Source organism: Anomalospiza imberbis, chromosome 4 (assembly GCF_031753505.1).
Source record: "Anomalospiza imberbis isolate Cuckoo-Finch-1a 21T00152 chromosome 4, ASM3175350v1, whole genome shotgun sequence".
In the NCBI taxonomy this organism is placed as follows: domain Eukaryota; kingdom Metazoa; phylum Chordata; class Aves; order Passeriformes; family Viduidae; genus Anomalospiza; species Anomalospiza imberbis.
The window spans coordinates 54,281,063-54,307,693 of record NC_089684.1 but is presented as its reverse complement, the minus strand read 5'-3'; the positions used below and the strand labels follow the sequence as shown (position 1 = coordinate 54,307,693).

Genomic DNA, 26,631 nt, shown 5'->3' with positions numbered 1-26,631 from the left:
CTGCAGTTGCCTGGCCCCACAGGATTCACTGCCCTGTTAGAGGGGAGAGAATAATTGAGTGGCAGTTTTGTCCTTCCCTGCTACTTTTTCTGGGTGCATTTCTAGCAAATTGTTGCCAATAGCAGGTGACTAAAAGGTCTGGGAAGAGAGGAGGGCAAGCAAGCTCATGATTTGGTGGTCTGGGAAGCAGCATAGGCACTGAGGATCTGTTTAACACAGGATGCTGGCAGCAGTATTTCAGCAGCCTGTGAGGCATTCAGGTGTGCTCATCTGAAAGGTGCTTCAGTCTTCACAGTGTGGTTTTGGATAGTTCTTATTTGAAAGCCACTCTGTCTACTGGAACTGACAGACAAAAGTCCTCTCCCCACCTGTATATGCTACCACGTCTCTGTGTGAAAGAGAAGAAATCAGCAGAATTTTCTGAAATAAACATTCTCTCTCAAAACAGATCTTCCACAGGCGGAAAGTTGGAATTCTACAGAGCTAACAGCCTTTGCTTTTGATAAAGTTTGAAAATTGTATTATACAGTTTTCAGAATTCCTGTCTTACTCAGAGAATGAAGTTTTGAACTTTGTCATGTGGCCTGTTCTCCACTAGGTGTTGAACTGAAACTGTCTAAATTAATTGCAATCCTTATTTTCCCTTCTTGTGTGGGATAATGTAACTCTTTACAATTACAGTTCTTTTGGTTCTGCCTTAAACTTTTTGCTAAATTTTGAGATGTGTCTCTTTAGAATAAAGGGAAGTTGCATTAGTAGATTAACATCTTAGTTTTGCTGTTGAGTAACTGGAAACAGTTTTACACAAACAAGACTTTAAACAAAGAGGTTTGTTAAACTTATTTGTTCATTATGGAAGCTAAATGAAAATGTGCTCAGTGATACTTTGAGTTTTGGAGGTTTTTTTAAGTAACTGTACAAAACTATGCAGTAAGTGAGGATTTAATGTGATCTAGTTTTTACTTAAAAGCAGGTGAAACGTACATGTCTCTTTTCTAGTGGCTGGTGGGAAGCATTACAGAAGTCTGATATGGCCGGTGAATGAAATTTGTAGCATAGATGGGTGTTGAATGTTGCTTGCAGCATTGAGCTGTAATGCTCCCCCCACCGTCCCTTCCCTTGTTGGGGTTAGGAGTCCTGCCAACAAACCTGCTGCAATGTGAGGTCCTCATTCCAGGGGGTCACAGGTGCTGCCAGGAGCCTGCTCCAGTTCTCACAGGGTCAGCGTCCTTTAGGCATGTCCACCTACTCCACTGTGGGATTCTCCATAGGCTGCAGGTGGATCTCTGCTCCATCCTGGACCACCATGGGCTTCTGGGGCACAGCTGCCTCACCTTGGGCTGCTCTAGGGGCTGCAGGGGAACCTCTGCTCTGGCACTTGAAGCACCTCCTGCCCCTCCTTCTGCGCTGACCTTGGTGACTGCAGGACTGTTCCTCTCACACAGCCTCATTCCTTTTTTCTGGCTGCTGCTGTTGTGCAGCAATTTTTTTCCCCTCTGAACTGTTATGCCAGGGAAGCTACCACTGTCTCCACTGGACTCAGCCTTGACCAGTGGCAGGTTTGTCCTGGAGCCAGCTGGCATTGGCTCTCTTGGGCATGGGGGAAGCCTCTGACTGCTTCTCACAGCAGCTACTCCTGTAGCCCCCCACTGCCAAAATTTTGCCATGCAAACCCAATACAGTAGTGCATACACTTCTTTTGAATAGGAAGAGTGAGAACTACAAAAGTTTCTCACAGATGTGCATGAGACTTCAGGAGCTAATTCAGATTAATGAAATTAAGCTCTGTTTTCATTCTGATTCACTGTCTCTATGAAGGTTTAGTGAATGGGTGGGTTAGATGGTCTTTGTATCTTCATTTAATTTGCAAGAGCTTTACTGATGTTTTGCTTTGTTAAAAGGAGCTGTGAGAAGTAGATGACACGGGGAATTGAGAGTATCAGCACAATTACCTCTGTGTGATGCTCTATCCCTCCATCAAAGTACTGTTTAATGTTCAGCTGACTTTTTCTTTCCTGAAAAATGCAGTGAGAAAGGTGAAATTAGATGGAATAAATATAATTTTAGCTCCTTGATGTTTTGATTTATGCAGTATCCCTTCCTGTGTTACATAATCTGTGGAAGAGTTGGAGTCAATATTAACTTTGGTTTTAAATACATTTAAAGAGGCTGAAACAAGAAATGGTCTGTTGAAGTTTTCATCCTTATGTAGAATTTTATTAACAGAATTGGTATATGGAAACCATAAATTTTCTGAATCCATTCCTTATTTGTGTTAAGCCTCTCTTTTTAAGTCATCAAATGCCTCCAAAGTTCTCCAGCCATATAATAATAATAATAATAATAATAATAATAATAATAAAACACTACAGTAAATATTTGGGTCATTTACACCTTGGAGCTGACAGAATAAACACAAGAACTTGGCAGTAGCTGAAGGTAGGACACAGCATATACTTGGTGCAGGACTCCCCTTTGTGAGCAGGAGCCTTCTGTGAGTGGAATCTCAGAGCAGCTCAGCTCAGGAGGGATTTCTGGAGCGCTGTGTGTAAGCCGCTGCTCAATGCGGAGCTGGCTTCGGCGCCAGAGCGTGTTCCTTGGACCCCGTGCAGTGGTTGTGAGCACATCCAAGCTTGGAGTTAACCTCCCTGGGCTGCACAATTCTGGATTTATATTCTGCCACTGTGATTTTTTTTTTCCCCTGCCCTTTTATCCATTTGAAACATGCCTTGCAGCAGCTTGGGTTATTTCCTCATTGCATCTTGGGGTTCTTTCCTCATTACATCTCTGAGGATCTCATCCAGACTAAATGAAAACGCCTCTGTCATCATCTCTGCTTGTATGTTGTAGGCCTCAGCACCCAGCCATCATAGTGGTCATCTATTGGACTTCCTCCAGTTTTTGATCTCTTTGTTGTAGTCCAAGAGCCCCACACTAGATACAGATACAGGCAGAGGTTTTATTCACTTTTTCCTTTTGATCTTAATGCAGACAGGTCCATATTTAATCTCTATTGCTGCAAGGTCTTGGAGCTTACCTGGGCTCAGCTTTTTGCTGAGGATGACATTTCATGTATTCTATTTTTTTATTTATGTGGTAATAGAGCTTCAAATTAATGAAGAAATCTACTTTCAGATTTTAGGAATGGAATTTTCAATCACTCTGACAATACGAGGATAACTGGGAATTTGGCCAGCTAGAAAATGATCATTAATTATAGCTGATGGATGCTAATATATTAGTTAGAAGTTGGGCCTGAGTGTTGATTTTGTGTGACAGTCCTTGCTGAAACTCCAGTTTCTGAGGATTCTTCAGTATTTGTATGGTAGACCAGCACTGTGCATTATCCATGTGAAAAACAGCTCTTGGCTTGCTGCAACCAGTTCTAAAGCTGAACTCGCAGGGTTACTGCCTGATTTATCTTTGCATGTCTTGGATACTTCAGTGCAGTCAGCACTGCTTTGTTCCCCTGTAAAATTAGGGGAACCTGTAAGAAGAAAAATAAATGCAGAATACTGTAGTTTTGATAAATAGTTTATTAAACCCTGCTCTTTTCCCCAGAAATCTAGAGAAATTTCCAGCTTCCCCTATTGGAAGCTAGCAGGTATCCTCTGCTGCTAACTTATATTGTATTACTGTTTCTCTCAACTGTGGAAGTCTTTTTAACCCAGACCTGCAGGTATCTGTTACATGGTGAAGTGCTACTGTTTTTTATTCTTACTGAACATACTAGAATGTTAGTAGTTGGAAAACTTTGTTTATAAAATGTGGTTGGAATTTATAAAACATAGTTCTGTGATTAGTTACCTCTTTCATAGGCAAGTCAACTTGTAGGCTTCCTGGCTTTATTTCTGTTGATTTGTTTACCCATAAACCAAGCATTATTCTTCCTTTAATCTGACCTTTGTCAATCTTCCAGAGAAAAAATTCTGCAAACCCAGCTTTTGTATGTAATTTTGGAATATTAGTCAAAGCATAACTTCTGACTTGTTTATGGAGGTTCTTGACTGGAGCCGAAGAACTTGAACTTTTTTGATGATGTCCTGTCTGTTGGTTGTTTTGATGTATAGGTTGACTGAGAGGTGATCTGGGTTTGAGAGGAGAGCATGTAAGAACTGCATCTAGTGAATTATTTCTAGAAACCAGTGTTACTGGGTCATGGGTACCAGTTGTTGCTTGTCCCTTTGGAGAATGTAGATTTAGGGTATTTCAGGCGACTTTGGTGGGTCTTCTGACAGCTATGCCTTCTCAAGTCCATCAGTTCTCCAGTCATCATGATTTATGTGTCAGTCTTGTTCCTCCACTAATCAGGTAACAAAAATTCCTTTGATAGAATAGAATGTTGCTGATTTTTCAGGATTTTTTTTTCTCAGTCTCTGAAAATTAAGTGAGCAAATTAGGAACATCTAGAGGCGAGAATCTTCTGTTTATTGGTAAGTTGCAAAACTTATGATTAGTACTGAATAGAAAGGGTCACTGGAAGATGAGAAGAAAATAATGTTGGGAATGTTTCCTAGATAGTCTTAATTGAATTAATACTACATCAGATAAGGAGGCTGGACATTTTTTGCTGACAATGCAGCAAATACTTAATAAATTTATCTTAATGTATTTTTTGCTTAATAGGTGCTGTACATTATTTAAAATGTCCTGTTTCAATGTAGTTTTCTGGATGCTTGTGGAATAATGTCTGTGGAGATATGCCTTACAGTGCCTGTGTACTCAGTGTGGGTTTACCTGGTTCTTATGATTAATACCTGCTTATTTATCTAAATATACATGGCCTTAGCCTTGGCTAGGCTGAGGGGTTCAAGATCTTGGTGATCTCTCCTCTCTCCTTGTGTAGTTTAGAGTTATCAGGGGAGTTTCAGGGTCTTCCTTCAGACCAGCTAAAATTGACTTGCTTCTATCTCTCTTGCTTCTTAAGAACACATGCCAGTCTGATACTCATTTGAAAAATTGTCTTTCAAGATAAAATTGTTCTACAAAACTGAACCTTTGAACTTTCCCCCCTGTCCTTATTTTGCATCCTTTGTGCTCATGAGACCGGTAAGTCCTTCCAGTAGTTAAATTGCATGATATTCCACTTGTTTTGTCTTCTGAAAATAACCTGAATTGTAAGACAATTAAAATTTGGAGCATGCATCTTGAGAGCTGGAGATGATGTGTGTATTTTTAAAACACGTAACAAAAATTCACTTGTATTTGCAAATTAGCATTGGTTAAGTTGGTTGTATTAGCAGATAAGAAACTGTATCAGTTTGCATGAGCTGGGTCAGTTTCTAGACAATTTTCATACACCAACATTTTCTGCACACCAACCATCTTTTTAAGAGTACGGATCCCATTTACTTGCAGAAGTAATCTCTGTGCTAGGTCAGTGTTAGTCTAGCACAGAGCAGCATATTTTTTTTTAAAGTAAAAGCTTGAAAATGCTCCGACAGATGCAATATGGCTAGGTTTGACTTGATTACTTGTTATTGATGTGGTTTTAATATCTTTAGAACTACATTTTTTAAATTTGATTGAGGCTTCAGCCTGCTCATGATAGCATACAAAGTTACATAAAGAGTGGTAATATAGACACGTGCAGTACATATATTAGCAGCTATTTTTAAGTTTATTTTAGCAGTGCTTAGAGAACCAAAATGGAATTGTTTCTTAAGTTTTATTATAAAATAAGGTTTGCCTGACGCTGCTAAACTTGCCTCTTGGTGTTAACTTCCTCTTTTTCCCCACAGAGAAGTCAGCTGGGCAGATCAGTATAGAGTGGTGATGCAATATCTGTATGTTCAAGCAAAAGATTGTTCCATCTCTGTCCTGTACCACATGATGTTCTTTGTATGTAAAAATTAACTCTGGAGTTAGAATTAAATTCTCTTCAGGTAGGTAATCCCTCTCCACAGCTCAGTTAAAATAACAAGGTTAAACAGCTGTTTGGTGCAAAATACTGTTTGTAGGGGACTGTGAAAAAGCAGTTTTCTAACTGAAATTTGATCTCGGTATAACTTCTGTGCTTGGCTTTTCTAAAACAAGCAGCTACCAGCACTTACTGTAAAATAGTGGGCACATACAACAGGAATGCAGATGTAACCCATGACACTTTAATGACTCCATGCTAATGACACTGCAGACATCATGCATCATGTCAGATGTTCTTGTTAGTATCCTTGTTGGGAATCATCATGATGTGTTCTGATAGTTTTGAAGAGAACAGTGAAACTGAACTAATGATGAGCATGCAATCTTTTCTTTCAAGTCATGCCAGCCCTTTTTTACATTCAGGATCTCAAATTTATTTTTATCTTAAAACGCTTGTAATGAAGCTTTGACATCTTTTACCCTAGAATTTCTGGGCTCATCTTCGGAGTAAAGATCTGTTTGTTTAGGCTTTTTTTTTTTTTTCAAATAGAGAAGTTTTGCTTCTTGTTAACATGTATTTTCCATTAGTAAGCTCTTCTTAAGTTACCTTTAGTGTGGGATTTTTCTAAGTGAATTTGCTCAGAAGTGAAATGGCTTAGTGCTTTTCTTGAAAAATCCAAGAGAACTGTGTAAAAATAGGAGAAAAGTAATTCCTTTTGGTGCTGTAGCAGCAGAAAAATGAAAGGTTTTGCTATGAGTTTTCTGCTATGGCAGAAACTTCCTCCTAAGGCAGTTGTATATTTTAAGGGTTTACTTTCAGTTCAGGAATCTCAAGTAGTGGCTTTATCAGCATCCTGTGGTGTTGTCCTGATTTTATTGCAAAGCTCTGTAGAAATTCAACCTGAGAACATTCCACAGTTCTTTTTTGGTTGGGTTTTCTTCTGGAGGGGGGAGGTAGGGGGAATTTTTTGTTTGTTTGTTTGTTTTTCCTTAAATTTTCTCAGAATAGTTGCAAGTTAGGTGGCATCTCTTCTGCTGCTTCCATGCCATCCTGCCATATATTACCTTTGGTGTGTTTCAGTCTGGGGCAGATCAGGGTTTAATGCTCTATGTCCTCAGTCAAAGCAAGAACACATTGTAATTTGCTCTTCTACATCTGGTTATGCTGATTTGTGGCTGCTGATAATGTTAAGCCTTTGGGGGATTTTGAGACTTTCTTGAGTTTGTAAAGAGTGTGGACATCAACCAAACACTGGGATTTAGGCTTAGACAGAGGGTGGAGGAAAAGGACAGTACAGAATGAAATTTGTATATTGACCATGCCTGCTGCTTTCAGTTCAATATATATATTTTTTTTTTTTTTAATTAAAAGTGAACTGGAAATCCCTGACATAGTACAAAGGGAGGAAGAGATGCCTGGTGCTTTAGAATGTAGGGATAGAGAAGAGTGAGCTGAACAAGTGCTGTGCCATCTGCTAGGTAAGCTGTAGAACAGATTATTTATTATGACGCTGCTGCTAAAGGGAAAGTAGATAGTTAGGATTGTGGAATTGAATTGAGAGGAAGTGTGTGAGATTGGCTTTTCAGATTTGGTTCATTTTACGCAGGCACTTGCAGCAGAGAGCTGTTACAATTTATCATTCCAATTCATCTTTACTTTGCTCTGAGGGTAAAGACCTACTGCTGTTCTAAAAATCCCTTGGAGGAGACTGAAGGAGATGTTGCTTGTATATACACTTGTGCTAGGAACATCTAATGTGGATAGAGACAGAGAAAATTGCCTTTAATTTTTGTGTTATTGCAGTTCTAATGAAGTGTGATGAAAGCCTTTTACTTGCAAAAGGATTTGAATGTGCACAGGGCTGTCACAGAGATGTGCCTCCTTACAGTGCTCTTCCAGTGGCCCTAATGCTAGAAGTTCTTGTGTTCTCTGAAGACGGTTTGGAGTCTGGATTTTGCTTGCTTCTGAAGTAGTAGCAACCTGAAAAAAAAAACCAAACCTTTTTGCTGGAACAGACAGTCTATTTTGCATTGTGTATCCTATTTACATGCAATAGATTTTATTATTTTTGCCATGCTTTCCTTTTTATTCTTAGATACATTTTAGAACTTGCTTGATCCATCCTCTTGGGCTTTAGTTGCCTTACAATCTCTGCATAGCTGAAAGGGATTTGGAGAAGTACAGTTACTGCTTAGCTATGGCATCAGGTGTAATTGACTTGCATGGTTTCTGTACATAAACACTTTGTCCTTATCTTTTAATATGATAATTTGTTCTTGGTTTGAATTTCAAGGTAACTGTACCCTCGTGATACTGAAGCATGTGATAATTTGTATAAATATATGCATATTGAAGGATGGCAGTGCATACTATTAACCTTATAATATGTTTCAGCAGACTTTGATGTTATAACCTTCATTGTTTTTCACATATGAAACATATCTCTTGTATTCCAGCAGTGTTATCTCTGTTGGTATAGCTGTGCTATTTTTCATGGCATCTGATACAAAGTGGCCCAGAAAAGCAACTTTTTAGTACCTAGGTTGTTCCTGTCGCAGACATGTATTCAGCTCTTCTAGAATGTGGAACTCAATATAGTTTTATTTCCCAAAAAATCATACTTTTTATGTAAGTAACAATCAGTACTTGATGGACCAACACACAGGGCACTAAGGTGGTAACTGTAAGGAAAAGCAGTAATGTCAGAATGGAAGCATCTGTGATGTGAAGGTGCTGGAGCTGCCTTACTGATTGCAGTAGGAAAAATGCTTTTGTCTCAGTGGATTTTTTTTTTTCTTTTGAATGAGGGAGCAAAAAACGATAGTCAGTTTCCAGAAAAGCCTGCCTTGGGGTGAGTAAATAACAGAACTAACCTGGACATATTTGAATATGTGATAAACTGGACAGTAGGACAAAAGAAAATGTGTTACTTCAATAATGCAGGCATGCCATGGGAGTAGAATATCTGTGCTCTTGGAGGAGCTGAGTGCTATCAAAATCATGAAAATCGTGTGTCCAGTTTTGGAAAAAGTAGTTGTGATGATGCAAGTCTGGCGAATTGCTTTATGATTAAAAACTAACAATGTCAATAAAACAAATCTATTTTTCAGTGGCTTTATGTCGAGGTTTGATTGTTCCTACAATGTTCAAGCTAAATATTAGACATTTCAGAGTGTTTTGATAGCTGCTTTTAAGCTTATTTAGAAAAATAATCTTTTGTGAAAGCAGATCAAATACAGTGAAAGGGTACTATGTCTCCAAGGTTTTTGTGATTTTTGGTAGTAATGTGTTGTAACAGGTGGGTAAAGAATGTTTGTGCAGCAAGAAATTTACTGTCTTAGTTGTTTTTTAAAAGAGTGAGGCTGAATGATCTCCAGGAATACTAAAGAAAGGTGTCCACTTTTAGAAGGTTGGAAAATGAACTTTTTTTTTAATCTACTAAAATCTATAATTTAACAAAGTCCATTGCCTGATATGATCATATTGCATGATTTACCTTTTGAAGCTGAGAAATAGTGTCTGTCAACACAACCACAAGAGGAGTTGGAATATATGATTAGGATATGTAAGGTTAGCAGATGTTCGTCCTTCTTTTTATTATAATTAATCAACCCTTTTTCTTAATAAAACTTTTTTTTTTTTTAGGAATTTGTTTACCAGAAAGCAGAGTGCAAGATTTGAAAAACAAAATGATGTGCGATGGAAGTTGTTTGGAAAAGTATCTGTTGGAGAAAACTTACAGAAAGACCCAAAGAAAATACAAAAGGTATTTGTTTAATTCTGTGTTAGGATTAATGGTGAATGACGAAGCCAGTTAAGTTTATGATCTATATATAGGACTGTGCAGCCTGTTTGTTTGAGTTGCACACAATTTCAGTACCAGAAAAGGCTCTTTGTTGAAATTTTACTTCCGTTACAACAGTGCTATTCAGAAGAATGTGTTCCACTTGGTCATTACACTGAGTACGTGAGGCATGAAGAGCCTTCCTTAGTGTGTCATAAGGGAATAAAAAGCCTAAGTGAAACTCACTTTTTTCCAGCATTGTTGAAAGCAACATTTCAGAGAACTGGTTCTACTACAGATGAACCCAGGCTAGTGAATCAAATGATTTGCCTTTCCAGTGGGGAAAATCGTGTGAAATCCAGCTGTGTTGTCATGAGTAGTAGTTCATGAGCTGCTCTTTCAGTGACAGGAAAACAGCCTCTTTCAATCTGACTTGATCTGGGATTTTTGTATTGCATGTAGCCTTGTTATGTTTGGAGCTTTTTCTGTATTTCAGTTGTCACTTCCTTGTTCAAACGACTGTGGGAATAGTAATGTTTGCGTGGAAAGAGACCATGTAGTAAACCCTCAAAACCAGCTGCTGTGTGTGAAATGCATATGCTGATTTGAAGGACTGTGCTGCTTAATTCAGGGTAAAGTATTCTGGAAATCCACGTGTCATGTGGCTGTTCTTAGCTGTAGTTAGGCTGTTAAGATGAAATTGAGGCAGCTTTTTGAACTTGTCACTGTACTTAACCATTCAGATTTTATCTACAGCTTGTCTTGACACAGTGGTTCTGAAGTGTTCACCAAAGATTTTTGATGACAAATTTGAAGAGGCTTAATAAGTGCAGTACCCTGACATTTAGCAGTATATTTTATTGTAGTGCATATTCTTTAATAAGTGGGTAAATAATTTATCAACATTTTATGGTTGTTGCTGTCACGGTGAATATTTTTCTTTTACATCCAAACTGTCTTACATTACAGCTTTCAATGGTTCTATTAAATTTGTTACAAAACAGTCAGTATTAAATTATTATGTGGTATGGCATCCAACCATTAGTGAGTTTCTGGCAAAATTGCAGCCTAAAACAATTGTCTCCAGTGCCTCCTGGGTAACAGTAACTAATCCTTCCTAAATGATTTGGTGGTTTTTTTGAAGTAATTTTTGACATGTAGACGTGGAGTCATGAGTAGAGCTGTAAGTCACTAATTGAGTCTCAGCATTGTGTAAAAGCACAGCCTGATTTAGGTGACCCCACACCAAAACAATGGTCCGACAGGCTTTTTGAGCACATGAGCCTTTTCTCAAGCCCTGTAAAAACTCTTCTGACAGCACCCACTTGTTCAACAAGTGTAGATACAACATAGCATCATATTGTAATTTAACAATATAGGAATTGAAATCACTCCAGCTAAGATGTTGCTTGTCCTGTTTTTAATGCTGAAAATATATGTGAATGTTAGTTTTCTGAGAAAGAAACAATATTGGTATGTGCTCAGGCTGGGTTGCTTTACTGGGTCACTGAGAGCTTTCGTATAGTTTTTATCCAGTTAAATGTTTTAAAACTTAGAAGCTGTCAGGATGAGTAGTCTTGGAGAAGCCAGAACTGCATTTGCAATGGAGGTTTGCATGATGAATTATTTATATCAGTTCTCTTCAGGAATTCTGCTTGAGCAGAACTGGTTATGCCAGTTGCTTTTGCAATTGGTGTTTGAAAATGCACTAAGTCAGTCAGATGACAGAACTTCACCAAGAATAACCACTGAAATTAAGTTCTCTCCCAGTAGACTGTAGAACTGAACTAGGCTTTGCATCCACTGTTTCTCTTAGAAACTCAGTTCAAGCTTGGCAAGCACAAAAGTATACGTAAATACCATTTATTTGCAACAACTTTTCTCCCCATAGTTTTGTTAGTGAATGCTCTTCAAAAGCAATTCCTTTAAAAATTCAAGAAGAGGTAGCCAGGATATTGTTTGGTTGTCTCTCTCATGTGATCAGTCTTCACAGAACTTGTTTGCATATGTCCAGTCAAGATTTTGTGTATTAAAAGAATAAGGCATATAGAGGAAAGCCAGATTTTGGCTAAATCCTAGGGACATTTTATGGCTTTCTTCACCAGTGAAATTAAATTGCTTTTTTAAATATAGTGTATTTATTTTAATTTTCTTTTCTATAATAGCAAAATCATTTTTTAATCAGCAAGCTTTGGTTTTTTTCCCTTCCAAGTGTGCTTTGACCCTATGAGGGTTGTGCAATTTAGCTGTCACTGTATGAATTCCAATAAGCATTAAATGACATCTCTTTATTTTTTTAAATTTCAATATTGGTAAAATTCAGCAAATACAGCATTTGAGGCCTTTCAATTACGATCTTTACTCTAAATTCAAGTCTGAATGTTTTATGATCTCATTTGCTGACATTCTAGATTAGAATATTAACAAAAAAAATAATGGTAGTTCCTTAATAATTAAAAATAAGTGTGATTTTTAACTTGGGGATTGTTGTTTTCCCAAATAATGGTAGTTCCTTAATAATTAAAAATAAGTGTGATTTTTAACTTGGGGATTGTTATTTTCCCAAATGTTTTTCTGTCATAATTAGGATATGCTATATGTGGGGGGTCAACATTCCAGTCAATTAAAATCAGTTGTACTGAAGAGGCTTGCTCTGCAGCACATGATAAAGTGAAAATGAGCTCTTGAAACAGGAAAATAAATTACTTGGCGCACAGGTGATACTTTGTTATGGGATGAACAGTAAAGTTTATAACATTACTGTAGGAAACACTTCATAAGTTGAATTGAGTTAATTATAATTCAGTTCAATTTTCACTTGATTTAAGCTATAATCCTGGTTGATGAAGTAAAGTGATTTTATCAAAGTCTGTTTTCTAGCTTGGATCTGTTAGATGGAAAAGAGTTTCAAAGCAACAGCACCCTGCAAGAAATATGGAAAGAATTTACTACAAGCCGTGCTTTAAGCAGACAGTGATAAACTCTCCTGTTATAAGCAGTGTGTTTTCCCCAGGTTAAAAAAAGCCCAAAGCAGAGCAGAGTCCCCAGACTGCTGATGTGTGGAGGCTCTCGTGCAGCTCCATGTGCGGGTGGAAGCTGTGCAGCCGGGGGAGCTGCTGCCTCCTGTTCCGCATCCACATCTGCAGCCTCTGCTGATGGCCGGCACTGGCTAAAAATACAGAGCTTTTCTGAGCCTGAGCCTGCTTTGCTGCATTCCCAGGGACCCTGCGGGGCCTTTGGAGGGGAAGTGGTTGGTTCAAGTTGGCAGCTGGCTGTGGCAGGAGCCGGAGCTACAGCTCTGGATAGAGTACTGTCTCCTGTTTGTACAGACTTTGTCTTTGGGTAGCCTGGGTAAGTCATGGTGACTGGTGGCTTTAGCTGCCAGTAGGGTGAATGTTTGCACGTGGACTTGACTGCCACTTTGAAGCTAGAAGCTGTGTAGTGCATTTTTTGTGTCCTACATGAGAAGTCCGAGGGTGTAAATGAGTCACTTCCCATGTTCTCCACTCTTGGGTTTGTTTCTATTTGTCAGCCTTCAGAAAGGCAGGATTTAGATCTCTGTGGTAGAGTTCCTCTTTTTTTAACAAGAAGAAAGTGCAGTGTAAGAAGGTATAGTTAGAAGGTTGGTCTAACCTATGCCTATTATTGTTACATTCTCTGGAAGTAAAGGTGTAACTCACTTCCTCGCTTAATAATTATAACCCAAAACTTGCAAGTTGCCTTAATGCACAGCTCTTTTGTGTCTTTCCTTCTGATCCAGTTACAAATACCTTTATTTTATTGTAATCATATGTAAAGGGTATCTAACTTTTGTGAAGGCAAATATAAATAAGTAAAAAAGAGAAATCTATTTATGTTGATGACAATGTCCTAAGAAGTCTCTTCTTTTTCCCCAACAGGAACAGTAATAAATAGATCATTCAGCAATTCTAGTAGGCTGTATTAATCTACAAAGACTGTGTTGCCCTTGTCCTATCTTGAAAATCACCTACTTAAAACAAAAATACTATCATATTTAAACAGATAAAGCAAGAGTAGTAGCTTCCATTCACAGTAAATGAAAGTGATTTAATACTGTGTCAGGATGATTGTTCCTGAGTATTTTAATAATAAAATCATTTAATATGACCCTATCAGGTATCATAATCTAGCAGAGTGTAGCTGACAAAGTGCTGCTTTTGATGCTGTTGGAACTTCTTCCTATATGTTAACAACATGTGAAAGTACAGAATATGTTACAAGCATCAGACTAATAGCAAACAGTAAGCTTTGAGTATTGGTTTAAATAGCTATGACAAGCTGCAAAGTGTTTTTGAAAGGAAATGAGAGGGTTTTTTCCTCCTTTTCCAGATTTAAAGCTTTTATTTTGGCTTTCTCACTCTCTAGAATGCCTAGTAAATTGTGGGGATCAAAAGCTGTGGAAGATGGAGGGATCCTGAAGAGGTGTAGAAGGCAGTGTTGGAGGATAAGTATCTGCTTTCATGAGTGAAGATACTAAATAGAAGTATAAGCTTGGTTAGTTGGTACTGCAGTTACAATGCGACCAGTTACAATGCTGGTCTCTGCTGCAGGGTCTGTTTCAATGCTGGTGGTATGTTTTGGGGGAAGTGCAGTAACTTTGAAGTAGTTCTCTTTGTCTCAATAGGGACAGTTACTTTGTAGCCCAGGTTGATAATTAGCGTTACCTGGAATATGAATGCTGATAGTGCAAGATTATTTTTAAATGCAGAAAGCTGCAAATTCATGGAAAAATGATCAACTTTTGAGTATCAGGTACACAACTCTTTCTAACCCCAAAATCTTAATTCCAGAGATTACAACTATTCTTGACTGCTGATACATCAATGGAAGTTTGTTCTTATTTGTATTAAGTAAGGATCCATCATGCAACTGGTATTGGTGTGTCTTCCAGTGGTAATAGAAAGATACTTAAACACTTCTTTGCGTAGTCAGAAAACTTTTTTCCATGTAGTAACTTTCCACTGGCAACACACAGGAGGCTCTCAGATTCCCCCCTCCCCTCATGGGTTTTTGAATGAAAATAGATGTCTGTAGAGAGCAAGACTGGAAATAATGCCACGTGCCTTTGGCTGTTGCATTGCACAAACACTTGGCAAAGGATTGCTGTGAAGCAGAGCTGGCAATAAATTTTTGAAAGCAGGTGTGTAGCCCCAAAATATTGTGTTGGAACTGCCTATTCTAACTGGAGACTGGAACATTTCCATTGCTGACATGTAAAATTGAGAAAGCTTTGTTAGATTTCATTGTGCTAATTGTGTGTTAAGCAGAAGCAAGCTCCTGAGAAACTTGACCCAAAGGTTTTCTTTGTCTGTCTTCCAGTTTATACATTCAGTTATACATCTTCCAGTTTATTTAATCTAAAACTAAAGAATGGGGGTAGATACAGGTTTTGAAAAGCTAACTCTTACTGTGCTCACTAGCTGCAACAAACAAAACTGATGTTCTTTAGCTCTGCAAAATCAATGGAGCTACTGTGTGTTACTGGAAACCCTGAAGATATGGATGTAAGGATTTTGAAAAGCCAGACTGGTGCTTTTTCCTGAAGTGTCTTTCTGAAGGAAGACTAGCCAATTTTATGTTCTCATTCTCCTTCTTTCTCTGAGGATTCTTGGTCCTGTTTTTTACCTTGATTTTATTACAAATTTTTCATGCCTGTTAGTATTTGCACATAGTTTTCTTTTGCTCTATTGAGAAGTGTCACTTGAGCATGACAAAGTTCAGTGGAAACAGCTTCATGAATATTAAAGCCTGAAAATAGTCATCACTTTAAGCCACACTACGAAGGTATGTTGCCCTCCTTCAAATATTATATTTGTGTGTAGCTTTAAAAAACTACAATTTCTTCTTGTCAAGACTGAACTTTAAGTAGTGAAGATGATTGTATTCAAGAATATTTACACTTTGATACAGTTGGGGTTTTTTTGTAAAATTAAAGAATGCACAAGGATCTGGCCAAGTGATGAGAGAAAATATGGTGCACACTTATCAGTAGGAGTACAAAGGAAGCTTTCATAAGGCATATGAGAAGTTGGCACCAGTAATGGCTTCAGAGGTAATTTCAGGGATCAGAGAAGCAAACATGGGTGCAAAAAACCTCTCAGAGGTTTTAATGCAGTAGACTTATTTCCTTATTTTTCTGTAATTTCCAGGGGTAAACAAGCATCAAATTTGAAAATGTCTGAGACCCTTAAAGATACCTGAGTCTTGATGAGGAAGCAGAAGGGAAATTAGCAGAGAGATTTGAAAATGGGGAGAAGTAGAATATGGTTAAAAGTATCAAGTGAAGTGCCTTTCCCTACACTAGTATGGTGTACATGCTGGACTCATGGAGCTAGATACAAGTGTGCACATACTTACCTACAAAGACAACTGTTTGCAAACAAAACAGTGACTGTGTGCTATGGAGGGTCTCTGAACAGCATAAAATACAAGTTGTGCATTGGAAAGTAGGTGGCATTCCTGGGTGACTTTTGCACTGTGTTGAAGATTACAAGCATTGATATTTGCAACTGATTTTAGGACTCGCAAGATGAAATGTGATATTCCTGTGGCTCTTTTCCTCTATATCCTGGGGTTAACCTGGATTTTTGGACATTTCAGAGTGGTGTTAGCATCAGGTTGATGTGGCTTGGAGACTCCTTTTATTTTAGTGTCTCTCAGAATGAGGGAGACAGTTCTGACATGATCTTCAGCCACAATAAGAAGCGTTGAGACTAGATAGGGAAGGTAGGTTTTCTTCTGTAACATCAGCACTAATGTGAAATGTCAGAAGAAAAAGTTGCTGAGAGGTTATTTGGAGAAGGATATGATGCTGAGACTACACAGATAATTAAGGTGGAGAGATCAGTGAGTAGGCATACAGATGAAATAAAGTTACGTTTTCATATCCAGTGGAATTCCAGTCCCTGGAAGTAATGATTATGGGATATGCTGAAAGCAGGTGTTTATAGTGTTTTATTCTGACAGATGCTCACAAGAAAATACCAGTAAAATAAAACAACCATTTAGCTTGTATTTTCTTGCTCAGACATTTCCCAGATGCTTGTCCTGTTGGAGGCCTTTCTTGCAGATGTTTCCATTTGATTAACACGTGTACCAGATAGTGTCAGTACCTAGGGAAAGTGTGCACACGTTTGTATGTGCAGATTAAACTGTGTCCTTTGCAGTGTTCTAAGAAGGAACACTGTTGTTACTGTGACTCATGTTGGAGTCACTCCTAACATTACACTGCACAATCTGATTGAAGCTTTTGACAGTAAAAAGCTGTTCTTAAGCAACATGGCTCATAGTATGCTTTGTCTTTGATTACTTCAAATATTTTCCTTCCTTTTATTTTTAATGAAGCATGTCACTCTATATAACCAAAACCCACTTAAATTATTTACATATAGCGCAAATGAAATGTGAGCTTTGAGGGGTGAGAACCATCTGATACATAGCATGTTTGAATGATTAGAGGCAACAGACTTCAGAACAGCAAGCTGTTATTCTTTCTTGGAAGAAATTACCTGGCCTTGTCTATGCTTAGGTTTTAAATGTTCCTTAATCCAAATCTTGTTCAAAATATGATGTATATGGAAAAATTGTTAAAATAGTCCAGTGGCTGGATCACAGGACTGCAAAACAGAGTATGTTGCTTCTCACTCTATTGCTTTACTTGTAACTTTCTGTAAGATGTATGGATTATTTTATTCATTTAACTTTAGTGTGATTGTGTGGGATCACATCAGTTGCCAGCCCGGGTTGTGTATCCCCTGTAATCTGAAAGGAAAAGTAGCTGCTTCCCAGAAAAAAACGAGGCAAATTTCAGAGCACTTGAAATTATGCCTACAAATAGTGTGAGGTTTTCATCGCAGCCTGGCCGTAGTATCTTATCTTTTACATTACTTAGGCATTCCTAATTTGTAAAGTATGGAACAGGACAATACTGTGGTACTAAAGATGAGAAAGATATCCTGGTGGAATGTAAAACATCATACATATGTTATTACCATCAAGTTCTGACATATCATTGCTATCTTCTGCTCATATACTTTCTTTAATGTAAGAGGGTTAAACATACATGTATACACATACAGAGAGCTGTGTAAAGCAAGCAGGGCTGATGGTTTTTGAACCATTAATTATTTGTAGAGCGTGGCAGATCACTAAAGTGCACAGATTGACCATGTAATTCTGATTTCTCAAGTTGTTAGATCAGTAACTAATAAATTAATTGCATTTCAGAATAGTTCTGTACTGGTTTTAAAGTTATATAAAAAGCTTCCTAAGAAATTGTTTGACAGTGTAATATCTGAACTCAGGAGTATGTATTCTCCATTAAGTTTTGAAGGATAGTCTCATAATCTGATTTTTGCCTGATGTTTCAGTCTCCTTAAATTCTCTGTGATTATTGTATATATAAGGGTCTTTATTAAAATTATTACTTTATGGCCTGATGTCATGTGAACAATCAAATCTGAGTTTCCCAACCCAAAGATCATCACAAATTTCATGATAGCTTAGTCCTGCTGCATATCTTTTTCCGTCTCCCTTTCCGTCTCCCTTTCCGTCTCCCTTTCCGTCTCCCTTTCCGTCTCCCTTTCCGTCTCCCTTTCCGTCTCCCTTTCCGTCTCCCTTTCCGTCTCCCTTTCCGTCTCCCTTTCCGTCTCCCTTTCCGTCTCCCTTTCCGTCTCCCTTTCCGTCTCCCTTTCCGTCTCCCTTTCCGTCTCCCTTTCCGTCTCCCTTTCCGTCTCCCTTTCCGTCTCCCTTTCCGTCTCCCTTTCCGTCTCCCTTTCCGTCTCCCTTTCCGTCTCCCTTTCCGTCTCCCTTTCCGTCTCCCTTTCCGTCTCCCTTTCCGTCTCCCTTTCCGTCTCCCTTTCCGTCTCCCTTTCCGTCTCCCTTTCCGTCTCCCTTTCCGTCTCCCTTTCCGTCTCCCTTTCCGTCTCCCTTTCCTTTTTTCCTTTCACGTTTCCATTGCCCCACAGCAGGCATTGCAGAGTAGCCAAACTAATGGAACAGAACAAAAGGTGTGGTTTTGGTGGTGTCATTGTCCCAGTCCAGCATACTGAAATCACATGGCTGTATAATGGTGGCACGGAAATGGTGTGAGGGGCCCGAAGGGGGTGGGGGCAGTGAAGTGCTGGGTGTGCACCAGCTGAAATTTGTTTAGTGAACTATTTCATTTAGAAGAGGTAAGAGATTTCAGATGGACATGCATTAGACAGTCATGAAACAGTGGAAGGGAACATTGAAGCACTGTTGAGGTAGTGGTAAGACTTAAAAACCAGGAAAAAATAGTTTTCTTTTTACTTGTGCAGTTCTAGTCCAGTTCTTATTTCATATGCTGGGTGAGGCCAGTGGAAAGAATAAAATGTAATTAAATCTTGTGCATAACCTGCTTAAGTAGTCTCAGGTACTGTTGTAAATGCAGCAACATAAAATTAGTGACTGCTACCAAATGTAACATGTGGCCAGCTGTGGTTTGAGTTACAGAGTACTTCATTTTTTACCCTGTGTCGCCAGGCATCCCTCTCTGTGTCAGTGCTTTGCAGAAGAGCTGCAATATAATTCTATTTTCAGTGTGAAAGCACAGCTATCTACTGCAGGAATACCACTGCCCACCCAAGGGTGCTCTTCCTCAAGAGCTGCTTTTTGCCTGTGTTAATAGCTATAACTTTCCATGAATGGTTTGTGTGATATGTGTGATAACTTTGTTTCAGATAGTTCATGAGAGAAAGCATTAGCACTGGAGCCTGTAGTGTTTTGCATGAGCTGTGTTGACTTGTGCTCTGACATGAGATGTTTGATGGCAGGTGTCTGCAACTAATAGACATTGGTGGGAATGGAGCCGAGAAACTTTTAAACAGTGAGCCGTTCTGTATTTGGCATATCACTGCATCTGTGAAATAGATATGAAGTCACAGGTTGAAAACAATAGCTGATATAACACCTGACAATTCTGAGAAAATAATTTAACTTCAAAGCCACCCTTGGAAAGCAGAATACTTAAGTGACTGCTTGATTTCAGATCAGTCCTTGCTGATCATTATGGGATGGAGGATCAGACATTGATAAAGATCATGAGCAATTCACCCTGGCAGTTGCAAACCACAGTCAGTGATACTTAAGAATATGAAATCCTTAGTGCAGAGCTGAGAAAATGGCAATACTTGCAGGTCAATAGATAATATTTTAAAATTCAAGTCTACCAAAAATGAAGCCACAGCATCTTGGGTCTCTACTGAGTTAAATAACAGAGCCTTTGGACAAAGAAAAATTAAGGTTGATATTCTGTCTGGATTGCAGCAAAATATTTAGCAAGAGGTAATGTGGAAATTGTCCAAACTGTAGAAGAGATTTATATATCTATATCTTACAGCTGTCAGAGATGGACAAAGCATGAGTGGTACTGAAAAGATGTTTGTGCTGTAGGAAGTATTGCAGCACAACGCTGCTGCTGTTCCTTCGGCACTGATGAGGGGTTGGTGAGTTTTAGCTGCTTCTGCACTTCGGATAGGGTACTGAGGCTGTCTCAGCAAGGCACAGCAGCGGGACTCGGTACAAGGAAACGCCTGGCTTGGAGCCAGGGACGCAGGGAGGGGAAGTGGCAGTGTGAGAAACCAGTGCAGAGAGATGCCAGTGTTTGAGGAATGCAGCTGCGCCCTAAACTAGCACCCGTAACGCTAAGCTGACAAAGACTGCGGCTAATGCAGACGAGCTTGTGCGAGGCTTGGGTTGTCCGTCATGGACCTGTATCTGCACCGGGCAGGGCAGGGCTGCCGGGGCGGCCGGGAGGCGGGAAGCGTGTGCCAGGCGCTGCCGTGCGTGCCCAGGCAGCGCTGGGCGAGGCGGAGAGAAGCGATGGTGTGCGGCGGCTCCGCGGGTGATTAGCGCGGCTGGCGGGGCGGGGCGGGGCGGGGCGGCCCGGCCGGACCCACCCGCGGGAGGCGGCCCGGGCGGGGCGGGCGGCCCGCGAGGCCGTGCGGGCCCGGGCGGCGGGAGCCAGGCCCGCGGTGCGGGGCGGGCAATGGGGCTCCGGCGCCGCCGCCCGTGAGGGACCGCAGCGTTCATGGTGAGCGGAGCGGGGCAGCTGCGGGGGTCGGGGCAGGCTGGATGGGCGGGTGCGGACTTGAACGCTTGTGGGTGAACCCGGCCTCGTCCGCTTCTCAGTCACCTCAACCGAGTCCGGGGGAGAACCGGCTAACCGGGAAGGGGATTCTCTTTGTGCGAGGCGGGGCTCCGCCGGGATGGAAGGCGGCAGCACAGCTCTGCCGGGTGTTGGGGGTGTCGGAGCATGGGCGCTGCAGGCTGGAACCCCGGCTGTGCCGGCCATCCCTCCTGCCCTGCTCTGCTGCCGCCCGTGGAGCCGGAGCCCCGCAGCCTGGCGCCCGCCGCTCCGGCACCCAGCATGAATATTTCATATTCGCCTCCGTCGGAGAGTGGCTGCCTTTAAACATACAGGGCCAAAACAAGATGACCTTGATAGAGCAGTTTGTGTTATTGTACGTTCGGTTCTGCCGTGCTGCTGGTGCTTGGGGAAGCTTGGGGCGTGTGGGAAGTCCCACAGCGCTCTCCCGGGTAGAGCAGTTGGTCTTTCAGCGCTTGCCCTGTGTTCTAGAGGGTTATTTGCATCTCTCGGTAAAGATTGTTGAGGATCCCTTTGTAGGTTGGCTTGTCTTTTTTGAAGAATCGCAGCGGATCACCACAGTCAGAGCTTCTTGCATGTTAACTGCAAAGCTGGCAGGTTCCACCCAGAATTAAACTTGGTTTCGGGAGGCGTGTTTCTCTGGGTTTTCTTTGTTTGGTTGGGGTTATTTAAATCAGTGCTTGAATCTACAGCACGCTCTTAATAGAACATCTTCAAACCCTAATTCAGCTTGTGAACAGCTAAAGGTGAAACCTGGAAGAAAGCCTAAATGATCCCAGTGATAAGACTGTATTTTAAATCATAAACGATCAGCTCATCCTAAGTTGATCCTAAAATTAACTTGCAACCGTATCAGGTTAGTAACTCCTAATTGCAGCATAGCATTTAAACAGATCCTGAATTATTTGTACATGTGAGACATTTGAGTCTGATTTAAAATAAAAAGCTTAAAATGAGCTGTTGTGTAGCTTGGCCTATTGCAATATGCCTGTACAAGTGCAAATGCTTGTACTTGCTCAGTCAGCAGATACTCTTAGTTTGTGGAGGCTTCAGTGTGCTTCATTGCTGTACCATACATTGTGCTCTGAAATTGCATTCTCTTCTCACTGGAGTAAAAGATAATTTTCATGAGCTTTTGTTTTCTGTGAATTTTGGGGTGTTTGGTTTTTGTGGGTTTTTTGTGGGGGGACCTGGGGTGTGCGCTTTTGTTTGGTTGATTTTTTTTTTTAATTTTTCCTTAATAAAAACCAGTCTTGTAGATAATATCACAAGAGGACATTGTTATTCTTTTTTGGCTACCACTGAAAAGGATGAAATTGGTACAAAGGAATCATACTTGTAATGTGATCAAATGTGCCACTCCCATTTTTGTGCTGGTCTAGCTTTTTTACTGTAGGGTAGTGCTGAGTAGAACACCAGTGAATACTTGCTGAAATGCAGGGTGGGCTTTGGTTCTTCTGAGAGATTTGCGTAATTGCACTGATGTGCTGATACTGTAACTAGCCGTCCATATTTAGAAATAGAACATTTTCTTAACTAAGAAGTTCTTTTAAGGAGATGCGTAGTGCTGATCTGGAGAACTTTGTGCTTAGCTGAAAGGGATTTCCAAATAAATTTGGGTGTTCAGAATAAAATTCCTGTTGCAGCCCAGTGTGGACATTCTTTTCTCACTTTCCAAAAGCAATTTTGCTCTCCAATTGGCTTTCAGTGGAAGAAGACCCTGAATATAATTTTCATAAGTCAAAATTAAGCAGCTTTTCTGGAATTTCTATTATAATAAACATTGGGTGCATATGTTTTAATGTCAAATTCTGAGATTCTTTAGGGAATAAGAGAGGTTAATATTTGACTGTGTTAATTTGTGAGAAAGGTCTCCAAAAATCAGTCTTAATAAAAACTGGGAGAAAGAAAAGCCATTTGCTTCGTTCCTATCAGTACAGCAGATTTACTCTGCAGCTAGTGCAGCTGAAGCCCATTATGATGGTGCATTTACACACTGGTCACTCTCAGTTGTTTGCTGGTGCAAGTGATCAGTGTAAGCCTGTGCTTTCTGAACATGCTCTCTATCTCAATACCTTTTTTATAGTATTATCTTGCTTATTTTCTTTCTGGAGGTCTTTTTAGTGAATGGCTTTGTCAGCACGAGCACTGTCCCTTTACTTGACAAAGCTAAGTACTAGTCTGTAGTTTAAATGCATTTTCCTTGGTTCTTTTCCTTGTTTTCAAGGAAAACATGATGTCATGCATAACAGTATTAGCTGGTATTAATGAGCCAGACATTCCAAATTCATGACCATGTTTCCCATTACAGCAATGTAGTCATCATAGGATTGATTGTTGAGGCAATGCCCAGTTAATAGACAAGGAAAAATAGGGATTTTCTGTGTCCTGAGGGCTGCACAGACCTGTACCCATGAGTCCCATGGAAGTAGTTTGAACTAGGATTGAACTGTACAACACAGAGTAGAAGACCAAGGCTGTGTTGGTCCACATTCTTTGCATTGTGTCTTGTTTTCGTTTTTCCCCCTTTTAAGGTGTGATTGGAGGCAGCCTTTCTGGAAGGGATGGATCCCGTTTTAGCTGCTGAATGAACCTCATGGTGTTGGAAATGTCCTATCTGTTGCCCAAGGAAGTTTTGATGAGAGGAGAGGTTAGATTGAGAGAAAGAAGCAGTACCATCTGAGGAACTCTTTGTGCTAGCAGGAAAAGGTCTATGGCTGGAGCATTCTTCATAGTGCTCATTGATAGTGTACATTTGTGTTTTTCTAAATTTTATTTTAATAGAAATGGTATGAAAAAGCTGTGCGTTAAAGCCTTTGAGTTTTGGAAGTGGCAAGAATCATTATAAAGCTGAATGTAGAAGTAACTACATATAATGTGGATGTGATTTTTCCTTAGGACTGTTTGACCATGTTTGTTGTTTGTGTATCACTGATACTTTGCATATTTAATGTTTGCTGTAATACTTCAAGCACTGAAGTAGATGGAAGTTGTGTAAAGGTTGTTTTATCCCATTGAGTCATGATTTTAGTATACATTCTTTTAAACTAGTGTTTGTAGGAAAAGTAAAAATAGAATGGTACCTGAATGCCAAGTCCTTTCCTATAGGTTAGGGTGATGCAGTAATTAAGGGTAGAAGGACCTCTGAGGGGCGAACTCTCCTCTCGGGACAGAGTCTGATTAAACCAGGTTCTCAGGGCTCATCCACTTGAGCTTTGAATGCATTCAAGGTTGGGAGTTTTGTCACATCTCAGGCAATTTGTCCCAGTGCTCGCCTCCTCTCCCTACAAAGTCTTTTTCTCTGGAGGCAGAGCAAGCCTGGTTCTCTTGGCCTCTCTTCCTATGGCACTTGCTCCACACCCTGACATCTCGGTGTCTCTTTGCTAGTCTTGCTCCAGTGTGTCAGCGTCTGATTGCAGACACAGGTTAGCATGTTGTGCTTTATTGTGATTTAGGATTGTCCAAGGCATTGTACCAAGTGTGGACTTTCTGTCTAACACTTATTTTAACCTTTTCTTCTCTCCCCATTGTTGAGCTGTTGCATAGGAAAACAGCCTGCATAGGAAAAATCTTACAATTAGATTTTAAGACATGGAGCTTGTGGTAATTTTTAACTTCAGTTTCAAAATCATATAAATTAAAAAAAAAAAATAATGAGTCCTATTTTTGTACCTCAGTGTCTGCTGTTTGTAAACTCCTTAGTAACACTTTGTAAAAGCAGGCTGTCAGCCAGAGGCACTTAAGATGTTTTACAAACAGAAAGAATGGAAAAAAAAAATCAAGATTCACTCCTGAACATAAATTTTGTCAGTGTTTTCAGTGCTGAGGTTGCTCTAGTTGAAAAGCTTCAAAGGGACTGCAGTAGGGCTCAGATGTGAAAGCATTGTCTTGAAAACTTTTGTAGATCCCTTTTTAAATTCTCAAGTGCATCATCTTGGTGCTCTCCACTCTTGTACTTTTCCCTGTCTTTCTTCTTTAGGAATATGAAGAAAAAACTGGACGAGCTCAGAGACCGCTCTCTCCTAAACAAAATGTGAGGAAGAATCTTGATTTTGAACCACTCTCCACTACAGCACTTATTTTAGAGGACCGACCAGCGTAAGTTTTGGAAGTGCCACAGTGTGGGTCTCTTTAAAACCTAACAAGTGTTTTCTAACTCAGTGTATTTGCTTACTCTAACTTCAACAGTTAATTTAAAATCTAAAGTAGATTTTTTCAGACTTGTGAATATGAAATTGGCGTGATTATGAGAAAAATTACTCAAACAGAAAGAACTTTATTTTATAACAAAAGCAATGGCTTTTTGTGAAGGGAGTTAATTATTATAGCAGAGCTTTCGTTTTGAGTAATTCTACCTTCTAATCATGATTAAGGGATTTTTATTTTCCATGAGATAACCTAAGTGTAAAAACAAAGCTGGTATATGCTAAAGAAATTGAGAGGCAAGAATAGTGTCCTGTTTACACAGAGAAAGACCACACCTCCATAATTAATGAAACAGTATAGTGATTGCTCTGCAGTGAGTTCAGCATCGCATTTTAAGGGTTGTCAAGCACTTGTTGAGTTGTTTCATACCTTTTACTGCCAGGAGATTTTTGCATATGCAAACTGACTCCAAAGCAATTTACTGGCAGCTGCTTTACCGTGTTTTTCTCCTGAATTACACAATTTCAGTCATGCTTAGTCAGTTTCTGATCACGAATGTGAGCTGGCTTTATGGGCATGACATCTGCATTTTTAGTTTAGCTGTGCTTGGTGTGAAGAACTGGCATAACATAGATCTGTGTTTTTGTCAACAAACAAAAATGCTCATATCAAAGTAGTCTAATTGTAGGGTTACTTAAGGAACTTTCTAACTTGGCTGATGGATTGTGTGGCAAGGCATTGGGAGATGTAGAAAAATGTAAGAGTGATTATTTGTTATAGCAGGCTTTATTATGTACAACTGGAAACAAAGTGTACTAGCTTATCTATGTATTTAAAACCTGTCTGTTAAAAATCTCTTTTTTGTGGGTTAATCTTGAGTAGTACAGTGTTCAGACAGATGGAGTTAGTGTTACATTGCAGGAGAATGTTCAGATTTTGCTTTCTTTCCTACTGTTGATAGAGTGAGGAACTTGTAGCAGAAAGGTATTTTTAAAATTGAAGACAATTGAAGCATCACTTCTTTCGTCTAATGGGAAAACTGCTCCGGACACCAATGCTGTCATCTGACTCTTACTAAGGAATCTTTTTTTAATTGTTTACCTATACTTTGTATACTATTTTTTTATGTTTACCTACTAGTCTTTGAGTAGTTTCCTTTTTAAGACTTCAGGCAGAAAAGTGGAGTGAGGTGATTTTTTTTTCAAAATACCCACTCTTGATATCACGCTCATTTGTAGGGCTTAGGTTAAACTTCACAGTACAAAATCAATAAATATTCCATAGTGCCTCTAGCTTCAACTGGAAAAAGCATTAGTTGAATTTTAATAGATACTAAATACCATCTCACGTGTATGTTGGCAGTGTTAAGACATAGAGCCAATAATTTGTGTGGTAGAATTTAAGTTAGCAATACTTGACATCTTTCATCTGGTTTTCCTTTCCAAACTTCCCCTTACTTAAATGATTTCTAAAGATTTGGATTTAAAGAAAAAGATGCAGATCAATTTACTGAAGTGAAGCTGGAAAAAGAGTAGATTGGTCTCTCTGGTTAACAAACCAACATTTCACCAAAGTGAAAATTTACTTTTGTTTTTCTACTAACAATTTTGATTTGGAAAAACTCATGGGCCTGTATCACATGCTTATGTATACGTTACAGGCACTGTGTTTACATGAATAGTAATGCAT

General features: G+C 39.6%; 1 protein-coding gene across 2 annotated transcripts in view; it reads left to right on the top strand.

Moving 5' to 3' along the window:
• The window catches only part of TBC1D14 (TBC1 domain family member 14), a 64,956-nt gene that overhangs the window by 11,265 nt on the left and 27,060 nt on the right, over positions 1 to 26,631 (top strand). The window contains exons 3-4 of one of the 2 annotated variants that reach the window (XM_068188628.1): positions 9,509 to 9,629; positions 24,776 to 24,894. In XM_068188628.1, coding sequence (XP_068044729.1) covers positions 9,509 to 9,629; positions 24,776 to 24,894 — 240 coding nt within the window. Of the gene's footprint in view, positions 1 to 9,508; positions 9,630 to 20,572; positions 20,722 to 24,775; positions 24,895 to 26,631 lie in introns of those variants that run through there. The other variant, XM_068188629.1, reaches the window with a different exon arrangement.